The sequence below is a fragment of the Gracilinanus agilis genome, chromosome 2 (genome assembly GCF_016433145.1).
Source record: "Gracilinanus agilis isolate LMUSP501 chromosome 2, AgileGrace, whole genome shotgun sequence".
NCBI lineage: Eukaryota > Metazoa > Chordata > Mammalia > Didelphimorphia > Didelphidae > Gracilinanus > Gracilinanus agilis.
In genome coordinates, this window is record NC_058131.1 from 528,348,924 (window position 1) to 528,362,069 (window position 13,146).

Sequence of the window (13,146 nt, forward strand, 5' to 3'; positions counted from 1 at the left end):
TGGCACGCAGAGTGCTCTCTGTGAGCACTCAGCCACTCTCCCTTCCCACCCCCACCCCGAATTCCTAACTAGGAAGGCAGAGGGAGTTGGGCAGAGATACTCCCCTTCCTGTCTCCAGTGTGAATGATGACATTTTTTCATATCCCCCACCCTTCTGCCCAGCAGCCCAATGGAAACACACAGTGGATAAGGGAGGCGGCTCACAGGAAGCAGAGCTGGAGGGGAGAAAAGTGCTCAGGCCACTCCCCTCCCCCTCTTCACCTGTGCTGAGTATGTTCCTCACTTCACCCGCCCTTCCACCCAACAGCCCAATGGGAGTGCTTTCTTCCTCTCCATGTGTAGGGTAAGGGTGGGGGGTGTACCCAGCATGTGGTGATGGGAAGAGGCACAGCACATGGTCTCTGGGGGAGGGGCAAAGCAGTTGGGTGTGGTGTGGTGTAAGGTGGGGGCGGAGCCCAGCACTCCATCTCTAAAAGGTTCGCCATCACTGCTCTAGTTAGATGCTTTTTTGGTTGTCTGCTCATTTTTCTAACCTTTTTATAGATAGGCTCTGTTCTCTGAGAGGTTAGGGTACCCTCTTAACCTTCAGTCCTTCCTTAATGCTACCTTTAGCTTTATCTCTGGGTTTCTGCCAGTTTCAGTTCTACCAAGATGATATGATGGCCTGAGGGGCTCTGAGAGCCACTGAGACTGCTGATAGCTGAAATTCTCACCTTAGACTTGGGTGAAGCTTTTGGTCTCACTCTGGGCTTGATGAGGTCATGCACATAGCAGACTGCCCTGCCCTTGAGCCTCTGATGAGAGGCTTAGGGGGCCCAGCTTTGGGTCCACCAACTACCCCAAACTGGGATCTACGTCCTCGCCACCAGCCCTGGCTGGGACTCCTGGCCTCACTCTGGGCCCACACAGGTCAGGCTGCTTCCCCACAGACTGCCCTAGACTAGAATTCCAGACCCCAGTGCAGGTTTTCTTGGAACCTCAAGAGGTGTATGTTGGCTTGGACCTCTAGCTGCCCAAGCAGGGTCTTAGAGTTTGATGTTTCCTTAGGCTCAGGTTCAGAACCTGGCACAGCTGATGTGGGGTGGGGATGTGTGGCTTGCTCCTCATGCCTTGCTGAAGCCTCCTGCTGGCTGAGCTCCCCTCTCACCTCAGTGTCCCAGATGTTCTCTGCCTACCTTTTAGGTTTTTCTCTTTTTGAAAGTTGCTTCACTGTTTCCTTGTTGGTTCTTTCACTCCTGATTTGTTTTGTGGTGTTATTTTAAGATTGGTTGGAGAGGATTCTCACTTTGAGCTTCTCTGCTTCTACTCTGTTATCTTGGCTCCAGATTATACTACCTCCTAAATGAAGGTTTTCCTGTTGCCAGTTGCTGGTTCTTCCTTACTATAATGATTGAGGAGGAAGCACCAGCAACAGGAAAGGTTTCATATATACATATATACATATACACATACATACTTACACGCACATGTATGTATAGGTATGTAATCCCCCCCTGCATATCTAGATATATATCTGTTGTTCTGCCCACTCAAATATAAGCCCCTTATGGGCAGAGCCTCTTAATTTTGTATCTGTATCTTTAGCTCTTAGTCCTTAGCATATAGTAAGCAATTAATAAATTCATTTAAGTTCATTCATTTTTCCCTTTTATAACCAAACTAGAAGCAGCCATCTAAACTCACTGTTTCCAGCTAAATGGTACAGTATGTGGCATGAAGCAATCAACATTCATCTTCCTGAGTTCAAATCTGGCCTCAGACTCATTTGCTATGTTAACCTGGGCAAGTCACTTAACCCTGTTTGCCTCCATTTCCTCATCTGTAAAATGATCTGCAGAAGGAAATAACCACTATAGTATCTTTACCAAAAAAATCTCAAATAGAGTCATGAAGAATTGGACAGAAAAACAACTGAACAGCAACATCCTTCATTCCCTTGTCAACCCCATGCAATCTAGTTTCTGCCCATAGTTTTTTTTTTTTTATCCTGGGACTCCATTCTAGGAGCATAGGGCCACAACCTGTAGGCAATGGGTCACACAGTTGCTCAGGGTCACCCAGCTGGGAAGTGTCTGAGCCCGGGTTTGAACCTAGGACTTTTCGTCTCTAGGCCTGGCTCTCAATCCACTGAGCTAGCCCAGCTGCCCCTACTTTTAGGTTGCAGTTTCTTTAGCAGATGTAGTTTTTATAGGGTGGGGTTGCTAGCCCCACGCCCAACCCTCCTCCTTTTTCATCCGGTCTAGGGACTGTCCTTGGCCCAGGAGTGGTAAGGGTGGGCAATAGGGGCCAAGTGACTTGCCCAAGGTCACACAGCTGGAAGTGTCCGAGGCCGGACTTGAACCTAGGACCTCCAGTCTCTAGGCCTGGCTCTCAATCCACTGAGCCACCCAGCTGCCCCCTCTGCCCATACTACTAAAATCAAATTGGTTTCTCCAAGTTTACCAAGGAACTATTTTTAAAAATCTTTTTAAACCTGTACCTTATTAAATATCAGTTCCAAAGCAGAAGAGTGGTTAAGGGTTGGACAACTAAAATTTAAGTGACTTGTGTAGTTACCTAGCTAGGAAGTATCTCATGCCAGATTTGAACATTTTGTCTCCAGGCCTGGCTCTTCAACCACCTAGCCACCCAGCTGCCCCTGGACTTTCCTATTTCTGCTGAAGGTACCATGAGCTTTTCAGTCACCTCAGTTTGCAATTTCTGTCACCCTCAATTCTTTCCTATCCCATTTAATCAGTTGCCAGAACTTAATGACTACTTCTGTTTCTCTCAAATTCACCCCCTTAAGCTATCCTTACTCACAGAGCCAACAGCTATTACTCCTCACTTGGATTTTTATAACAGCCACTTAAATTGCTCTCCCTGCCTGATGCCAAAATAAATTTCTTAGGCACAAGTTTGACCAGGTCATTCTCCTTCTCAAATATCTTCCGTTATCTCCTATTGCCTCTAGGAAAAAACACAAACTTCTCTTTTAAGCCTGGAATTTAAAGCCCTTCACTACCTAGCTTTAGCTTACTTTTTCATTAATTTCACATTGCTCCCCGCCCCCAACCCCTTTGTGTAATCTATGTCCCAACCAAAGCAGTCTACTTGCTGGGCTTCAAAACCTGATATTCTACGCTCCCTCCAAGCATTTATCCAGGCCCAGATTGAGCCCCCACCCCATCCAAGTGTAAAAATACTTAGCTTTCTTTAAGGCTCAGCTCTGATGCTTTTCTTCTAGGAAGCTTTTCCTGATGCCTCTAGTTAGTGCTTTCTCCTTGATCAAATTACTCCCTATTTACTTATATTTTTATATATTCTATTTCCCAGAAGACTATAAGCTCCTTTAGGGCAGGAACTGTTTTTCCTTTCTGTTTTTATATTCTAGAGTTGTCTCACTTATAACAAAGACATACTTACTATCTACTGAATTTAACAACATTTCAGAAAGGCTGATTTTAGGAATAGTGCTGGGCCTGGTGTCAGAGCCCTGACGTTACTTATTTATTATCCAGCCTTAGAAAAGTCACCAGATTTCTTTGAGACTCAGTTTCCTAATCTGCGCAAGAGAGAAAATAATCCTTATGCTACCTGTCAATTAGGATTGTTGTGAGAAAGAAAGAGAGAGAGAGAAAGAAAGAAGGAAGGAAGGAAGGAAGGAAGGAAGGAAGGAAGGAAGGAAGGAAGGAAGGAAGGAAGGAAGGAAGGGAAAAAAGGGCAAGGAGCAGAGAAAAAGGATTAATATAAATTGTATGAATTCAAGATACAATTGAACTTGATGACACAGAAGGGGAAGACTGAAGGTCCTACTGGAGCTGGCTCCTGATAGTATACCATGGACAGAGTTAACTATACTTCCTTGCTTGGAACCTTTTTCCCAATCAAAAGCCAAACACTGAAGATCTTGGGATACTAAGATGAAAAAAAAAAACAAGGCTAAGCTATTCACCCTTTTCAGTGGAGAAGTGTTCCTTCCACTTTTTTTTGGTTTTAAAAATAAAAGTTTTTGTATTCCTATTTTTAGTTAGGAGTGGTGCAAATTAGTGACAGGAACTATGTATCCTCTCAGTGAATTAACTTATCTCCTATGAAGGAAAAAGGAATAAATTAGTTTGAAAATAGCTTGAAGCAGGCTAGCCCTTTTAAAAGTGGTTTATATTTTAATTTAGGAATGCTACCTAACCTCTACATTTAAAAAGGCTATTAAATTGTGACAGAAGATCAAGCCAGGATTTCTAAACTGGTGACTCCTCAAATGCAAATGAACATTAGCTTCTGAAGCTAGGTTTTAATGAATTTCTTATATCTTTCTCTGGATACCAGGATATTCCTCTGAGAGTATAGTCTGGATTGGGCTTCCCTCCACAGCCCAGTCATGACTTATTTCCAGAGATTATAATATTAATAATTCTGTCCCCACCCTCAGTCCCCTATTATATTCCATAGATGGTGCCAGAAGCCTGGCGCATAAAAGTCAGGGGACTTTCTTTGTGCCAGTCTACAAAAAAAGATCAGTTTCATTGTATTATGGACTCGAAGCTTGGGAACAAGATGAATGGCACCTGGAGGGAGTGCTCATTCATTTGAGTTCAGAAGACAAACATCAGTATGAAACAGCTTATAACAACATTACATTACCATAAGAAAACATGGGTCAGCGCCAGGATACCGAAGGCCTACTGTGGGGAAAATTCATAAGCAAGCTTGTCTGATACCTATCTAAGTGACTCATCACATATTTCTTGCCCTGATGTAGATCAAATAAATATATGAGTTGAACAGAAGAAAAAATTCAAAGACAATAAATTAGATGATTTTTACTAGCTCATCTCACTGGCTAAGAATGTGTACGAAATCACTGAGAAGGAGGCAGAGAACTAAAGGAGACCAGAGCTCTATTGTCCAAGAAGAGGCATTTCTCTGTATGATGAATGAGTGCCTCATCTGCCCTTGCTATAATGGCGGCTATTAAGAGAACACCTGGCAATGGTATCTGGTGAATGAAGAAAGTCAGTGCTTACCTGAGAGTACCATTCTCTCCTTTGTCCAGGCTAGTAAAACGGCTGTAGAGACGGGTGATTTGACTGTGGGAAACTAAAGAATACAAAAGTTGGTTCAGATTAATATGGCAGGCATCTTCCCCTCCACAACATTGAACACAAAGCTAAAATGTTGTATTACATAACATTTTAGGACCAAGTTAACTTGTTCTTCCTGATTCCACCATTTTATAATTACTAACTATGAGCCTCATTTTTCTATCAGGGAACCTCTTGCATCTAATTTGCCACTGTATGTTGACCAGTTAATCACTTAATAACTAAGTTTTTAGATGCGTAGAGATTTTTGAATGAAAGGAATGAGAAAACCTAAGCTAAGTTAAATGCAATCAAATATGACCACAAATAAGGAAAAGGCTGGGCTTAACTAAAATTTCTGTGTTAAAACCTCATGTGGAGGGGCAGCTTGGTGGCTCAATGGATTGAGAGCCAGGCCTAGAGATGGGAGATCCTGGGTTCAAATCTGGCCTTAGACACTTCCTAGCTGTGTGACCCTGGGCAAGTCACTTAAACCCCATTGCCTAGCCCTTACCGCTTTTCTGCCTTGGAACCAATACACAGTACTGATGGAAGGTAAGAGGTTTTAAAAACAAAACAAAACAAAAAAAAACCCTCATTTGGTCAAGAGCTTAACTTCCAACAGATCAACTTAAAGAGTTTTTGTGTTGTAAGCCTATAGGTTTGAACATATGGGTTATTCCCCCCGTTTCACAAATTTTATTATTATTTTTTAGCCTTTAAAAAATACTTTATTTTTCCCAATTATATGCAAAACAATTTTTTAAACATTCATTTTCTAAAATTTTGAGTTCTAAATTATCTTTACCCCAACAATAAGCAATTTGACATAGGCCAGTGATGGTAAATTTTTTAGAGACAGAATGCCAGCCCCTCCCTCCCGACTGAGTGCTGTGCTCACCCACCCCCAGAGACCAAGTGCCTCCCCCATCCCACATGGGGGGGTGGGGGAGGAAAGCTCCATTGGGCTGCTGAAGTAGGAATGTTCTCAGCAAGTGCAGAGAGGGGGAGGGCAGTGGCCTGAATGCTCTGCTTCCCTCCAGCTTAAGCCACTTGTGAACCTCCCACCTTACTCCCTGTGCACGCCCATTGGCTCCTGGGCAGAAGGATGGGGGAGCAGCTCTGCTTGAGTCCCTCTGCCTTTCCAGTAAGGAACTCTTGGGTGAGTGGGGAGGGAAGGTGGCTGAGTGCCCACAGAGAGTGCTCTACATGCCATCTTTGGCATCCTTGCCAAAAGTTTCACCATCACTGGCTTAGGCACTATGCATTGGAGATAAAATAAAAGATAAAAATAGAAATCTCTGTTCCTGAAGTGCTTATATTCTACTAGGGGAAGGGGGAGAAATATACAGAAAAGTAAACCTAGAATATGGACAAAGTATATCACCATGAAATGACAAAAGTGCAAAGTATTTTACAAAACTAATCCCTAAAAATGACCTGTAACAAAAAATCATAAAACTTTATTTAATGTCTTAGAATCAGTACTAAGTATCCATTCCTGGGCAGAAAAGTAGTTTGGGTTGGACAACTGGGGTTAAGTGACTTGTCCAAGGTCACATAACTGGAAAGTGTCTGAGGCCAAATTTGCAACCAGGACCTCTCATCTCTAGGCCTGGCTCTCTAGCCACTAAGCCACCTAAAAATGACCCTTTTGAGACACTCAGTTGTTGCGCAGGAGAAAAAAGATAGCAGAAAAGGTAGGGGAAATAAAGGAGAAAAGGAGGGTGTGGCGAGTTTGGACTTTGTTACAGTCCCAGAAAGGCTACATGTTACCAGAGATGTATCACTGGTGGCCAAGTTGGGGAAGAACAGATAAGGTCTGTAGTACAATTAGTTCTCTAAGACAGTTTAGCCAGAAGTTCAAGAATATCTAGTTAGTGTCCGGAAGAAAAACAACCGAACCAAACAAAAATCCCAGCTGAACGTGAAGATGAGAAATAGGGGGATGTTGAAAAATGAATAGGGTAAAATTTGGCAGGGGGAACACAAAACTGCTGCTAATCTCAGGATCTCAATCAGGATTCCTTTGCTTTTATTCTAATAGGCTGTTTCTTCTGTGCAGCAATTTGGAGAGATCAGGGGATTGCCTATGTGTGAAATTAACATAAAAATATAGCCCCTTACCTGCACAGAAATACCCCGCTAATCAAATCTAAACAGACATAGTGGCCTCTCAAGCAAAACCAGAAGAGTCTATGGTATTTGAGTAGATTCTTACAACAACCTGGTGAGGTACCAGCAGGCATTATCCCCATTTTAGAAGGATTCAGAAAGGTGGTTATTCACCACTAACAATGCCATTTCTCCTCTCTAACTCTTCAATCATCACCACCCCTAGAATTCGGAGGTCTACAAGTGTTTGGAATATATAAAGTAACTTATCCTAGAACTGCCACTAGGACTCAGTCTTATATTAATATCCCAAACACAATATTAAACATCTCAGGCGGCTTTCCCTTTTGAAGGTGAATGGAACATAAAAAACCATTCTTTTGTATAAATCTCTCATAATTGAAACAGATCTCTCTATGATGCTTTTAAGATCACCTTAAGGCATTTTGAAGGGCAACCAACATCCATTATAACTTATAAAATGGATCCTATGAATAACTTCAAAAGATTTTTTTGGAAAGACACTAATACTTTGAACTGGTGTATTCATACTCAATCAGAGCCATTCATTCAACAAATATTGATTACCTACTACGTGAAAGGTCCTGGAACACTGGGGAAATACATGATCCAAAGTCAATATTTAACATTCTCCAATGTAGTGTCATCCAAGCCCTATTTCCTGGATTCCACAGGCAGTTCACTATTGAAACTGTTACAAAGGGCTTTGGGGACTTAAATGATAATATGTACTACGCTTTGAGCTAGTTGCCAAGTCTACTCTAATGTGAACACAAAGTACACCCTTGGAGGGTAAAGAGGGGGAGGGGTGGATATGGGCATAACTCCAAACTACCCTTAAAGGAGCTAAAGTTCAGGAAGTTACTGGCATCAACTCAATCTCTATTGTGTTTCCTGTTAACTCTTTTTCTCTTGGGAGGAATTAGCTAAGGACAACTGTCTGACATCTACACCATTCTTGGTGACCAAAGGAAGACCCTCAGTAGTTTCAAGTTGCTTCCTTATGAAGCATAAATAGGAGTATATAAAATACAAGTGAGAATTTCATGATCCTTGAGGGAAAGATATCTTCTATATATATTCTAATAAAACATTATTTTATGCTATAAAATAATAATAGCTCACATATCTTTAACACTTTAAGGCTTACAAAGCACTTCACAAGGGAGGCAGCTGAGTAGCTCAGTAGATTGAGAGCCAGGCCTAGAGACAGGAGGTCCCAGGTTCAAATGTGACCTCATATACTTCCCAGCTGTGTGACCTTGGGAAAGTCCCATAACCTCCCATTGCTTAGACCTTATTGGTCTTCTGCCTTGGAACAAATACATAGTATTGATTCTAAGGTAGAAGGTAAGGGTTTAAAAAAAAAAGTGTTTCACATACATTATTGGGAAATAAGAAGGACAAAAATTATTAGCCTCATATTATAGATGAGGAAATTCAGCTAAGAAACTTGGTCATGATCATATTAAAAAAATAGAGAAAATAGGACTCAAATACTGGTCCTTTGCTCATTTCAAGAAGGAAATTGGAGCCTAAAAATCTTCCTGACATATATTTAACATGGAATGGACTTGTCTCTTTAAAAAATTTCTTATCTTGTTTTGATATTATATACATTTCCCACTGTATTCTCCCCTCCCTTCTCTTCCTCAGAACCATCATAAAGAAAAAAATAATTTGCAAAACTAACCACTATATCAGTGATGGCGAACTTATGGCACAGGTGCCAAAGATGGCATGCAGAGTATTCTCTGTGGGTATTCAGCTGTCCTCCCCTGCCCAGAGTTCATTACTAGAAAGACAGAGGGACTTTGGTGGAGCTGTTCCCCTTCCCCTCTCCACCATGCCTGAATGCCTTTTTTCACATCCCTCACCCCTCTGCCCAGCAGCCCACTGAGAGTGCACAGGGGGTAAGATGGGCAGCTCATAGGCAACAGAGCCGGAGGGGAGCAGAGCGCTCAGGCCACTCCTCTTCCCCTCTCAATGTGTGCCTGAGGACATTTCCCACATGATCCACCCCTCTGCCCAGCAGTCCAATGGGAGCACTTCCTCCCTCCCCTGTGTGTGTATGGGTGGGGGGCAGCAGCATGGCACTCCATCTTTAAAAGGTTCACCATCATTGCACTATACCATACATACATCTTTTATCATATGCACACAGCATACTTAAAAACATTTTATTGATATATTTTAACACCTATATTTTTCATTATATTCCATGTCTTATAATAAAGTTTGAAGGAAGAAAAAAAAAGACTACATGAAACTAATAATATATTTTAAAAATCTGATGTTATCTAAGGCACCTCATATTCATAGTTTCCTGCTTCTCTAAAGAAGCAGGAGTTATCCTCTTATATATCTTTCTTGGGACCAATCTTGGTCATTTTCATTGCCCAGAATTCAGTTTTGTTGTTTTTCCCAATTATACTCTTGGAATAATTGTGAACACTGTTCTCCTGGTTTCTGCTTCCTTCATTCTGCATCAATTCATATAGATCTTTATTACATAATTAATTGTATTAATCACATTCATTATTTCTTATAGTATATTTCATTATATATGTAGACTACTATTTGTCTAACTTCCAAAGAGTTGGCATCTGTTTTGTTTCCGGTCCTTTGGTAGCACAAAAATTATTGCTACATAAATGTTTTGGGAGGTATATGCAGCCTTTTTCTCTGTCACTAATGTCCTTAGGGAAAATCCAGTGGAATTCATGGGTAAAAGGATATATAGACTTTTCAGTCATTTTTTTTATTGCATGCCCTTTTAAATTCCTCTTTAAAGGTAGCAGCTAGATGGCTCAATGGCTTGAAAGCCAGACCCAGAGACAGGAGGTCCTGGGTTCAAATCTTCCCTCAGACACTTCCCAGCTGTGTGACCCTGGGCAAGTCACTTGACCCCCATTGCCTAGCCCTTACCACTCTTCTGTCTTAGAACCAATACACAGCATTGGTTCTAAGACAGAAGGTAAGGGTTTAAAAAATAAATGAATAAATTCCTCTCTAAAAAAAAAGTGAATGCGCTGAGTTGCTTTTAAGGGAAGGGGTAAAAGTAGTAGGAGGCAACCAGGCATAAAGTATAAAGAAGTTAAACAAAAGTGAGAGGGGGGCAATTAAGTGGCACAGGGATAGAGCGCCAGGCCTGCAGTCAGGAGGATCTGGGTTTAAATTTGGCCTCAGAGAACTCCTAGTTATGTGACCTTGGGCAAGTTACTTAACTCCATTTGCCTACTCCTTGCCTTTCTGTCTTACAGTTACCAAGACAGAAAATAAGGATTTAAAAACAAAACAAAATATAGGGCAATAGAAAGCAAGAATAAAAATGGTCTATCTCTACAATTATTCTGAACTAATACACAAATGCATTATAATGAATAATACTCAAGTCCTTGGAAAGAAAGCTTCTCTACCCTAACTTCTCTAATATTGCAATTTTACCACTCGCAAAGTAATGATGCTCTATGGCCTTACAGTTATAGGCTGTTTCATCTTCCTTAATAAGGGATGAGGTCCTTGGAGGCAAGGACCCTTTTAAAATATTATCTTATAGGGGGCAGCTGGATAGCTCAGTGGAGTGAGAGTCAGGCCTAGAGACAGGAGGTCCTAGGTTCAAACCCGGCCTCAGCCACTTCCCAGCTGTGTGACCCTGGGCAAGTCACTTGACCCCCATTGCCCACCCTTACCAATCTCCCACCTATGAGACAATACACCGAAGTACAAGGGTTTAAAAAAATATATTATCTTATACATCCAAGTAGCTCAATAAAAATGTATTGTATGACTGAATCTACTCAAAGTTTTGCCTCTAAGATCTCACGTTTAGGAACAAAATATTTGGCATTTATCTAGCACTTTTAAGATTTCCAAAGTTTTTCATTTGATCCTTACAACAGTCTCCTTAAGTATCAATAGACATCAACCCCCCTCCCCCTTTCCATTTTACAGATAAGAAAACTGAGGCTGAGAGATCAAGTGGCTTGTTCATGGCTCCACAGCCAGTATAAGAGCTGAAACTTGAACCCTGCTCTTCTTGGTTTCAATGAGCATTCTCCTCATAACACCATGTTGCTATTCCAAAATTTATATAATACCCTTTACCCTGAGGACCCTGCTAATATGAAAATGGGTTGCTATGCTAACATGAACAAAAAGGATATCCTAGAAGGGAAGGGAAATAATACTTGGAGCTAGGGTTTTTCTTCAACCATTCAAGTGCTTTGGCTAATGTAAAGCCCATTGCTGGTAGAAAGGATAAGAATCTCAATACCTGTATCCCACCCCCCACCCCCACACCCATTGCTTCCACTTTTCCAGTTTGAATACAATACATAAGTACTGCTGGCAAAATTTTATAATTCCTCTATATACTGCCACAGAAAAACTTTGCCAGCCTAAAAATAGTTGTTGGGTTTTTTTTTTAAACACCTCACCATCTGTCTTAGGATCAATACTCTATATTGGTTCCAAGGTAGAAGGGTGGTAAGGGCTAGCAATGGGGGTTAAGTGACTTGCCCAGAGTGTGTCTGAGGCCAAATTTGATCCAGGATCTCCTGTTTCTAGGCCTGGCTTTCAATCTACTGAGCTATCAAGCTGCTCACCAAAAAAGTTTTTCCTAATTGTTTAAACTATTCTCTACTTTCATTAGAATATAGCAAAATAAGCCTGCAATCTTTATTAAACTATTTATATTAATGACTTTTTGCATTCTTTTACATTTTTCACATTCTTGTTTTAATATTAATAGCATTACTTCTAGCCAGAATACTGCTATAAAGTTATGCCTTAATGGTAGGTGGAAATTATACAATTTGTAGAATAATTTAACATTAACTTTCACCTTAATTACGTATGTTTCCCGAGAGTGTTTAACCTAGAGAAATACATTTATTCAATTAGTTATTAAATTCTTGCAATGTACAAAATCGTGTGTGGGTGTGTGTGTGTGTGTGTGTGCGTGCGCGCGCGCTAAGTTACACAGTGGATACAGTGCTGGGCTTGGAGTCAGAAGGACCTGGGTTCATGTCTGGACTCAGACACTTCCTGGGCAGGTTACTTTTGCCTCGCCCTTGATGATCTTCTGTCTTAGAGTTGATACTAAGACAGAAAATAAGGGTTTAAACAACACAACAACAACAACAACAACAAAAAAGCACTGTGAGGGAAGAGAAGACAGCAAATCAATGAAAATATAAGAGGAAAATGTTTCATAATAAATTTAAAATGGATCGATGACCTAAATATTGAAAATCATACTATAAAAAATTTAGAAGAGAAACAGATCATGTACCCTTTACAACTCTTAGTAAGGGACAAAACAAGGCATAGAGGCAGTTACAAAAGATAAAATAGGTCATATTGATTACATGCAACTGAAAGGCTTTTGCACAAAGTGAACACATCTGGGATAAAAAGGAAAGCAGTAGACTGCAGGAAAAATCAGTATTAAAATTCTCTAATAAGGATTTGGTATTCAATATATATGTATAAAACAGAAATGGGGAAGCTGGCTGGCTCAGTGGATAGGAAGTCAGATCTGGAAACAGGAGATCCTGTGTTCAAATCTGGCTTTAGATACTTCTTAGGCATGTGACCCTGGGCAAGTCACTTAACCCCAATTGCAAGGCCCTACCATGCTTCAGTCTTGGAACTGGTACTTAATATTGATTCAGACAGAAGATAAGGGTTATTTAAAAAAAAGAATATGAGTTCTAATTTCAATGCAAAGCTTTGACAGACTATTTCAAATTTGTGCTTTTCAAAGACCTTAAAATGTCTGATAGGTAAGGGGAATATCAAAAAAGCTTACTGGGGCTGGTAAGACTCAGGAGAGTATAGAGATGGAGGTCCTGGTTCAAATCTGGGTTCAGATAAAAACCTTTTAGACATCATGTGCCCAAATAGCATTTTCGAGCTGACTGACACCCCCCCCACCCCCAGT

At 41.0% G+C, this 13,146-nt stretch overlaps 1 protein-coding gene across 1 annotated transcript in view; it reads right to left on the reverse strand.

Moving 5' to 3' along the window:
• Positions 1–13,146, reverse strand: part of CHP1 (calcineurin like EF-hand protein 1) — a 51,479-nt gene that overhangs the window by 35,966 nt on the left and 2,367 nt on the right. The window contains exon 2 of the mRNA XM_044665119.1: positions 5,007–5,079. Coding sequence (XP_044521054.1) covers positions 5,007–5,079 — 73 coding nt within the window. The remainder of the gene's footprint in view (positions 1–5,006; positions 5,080–13,146) is intronic.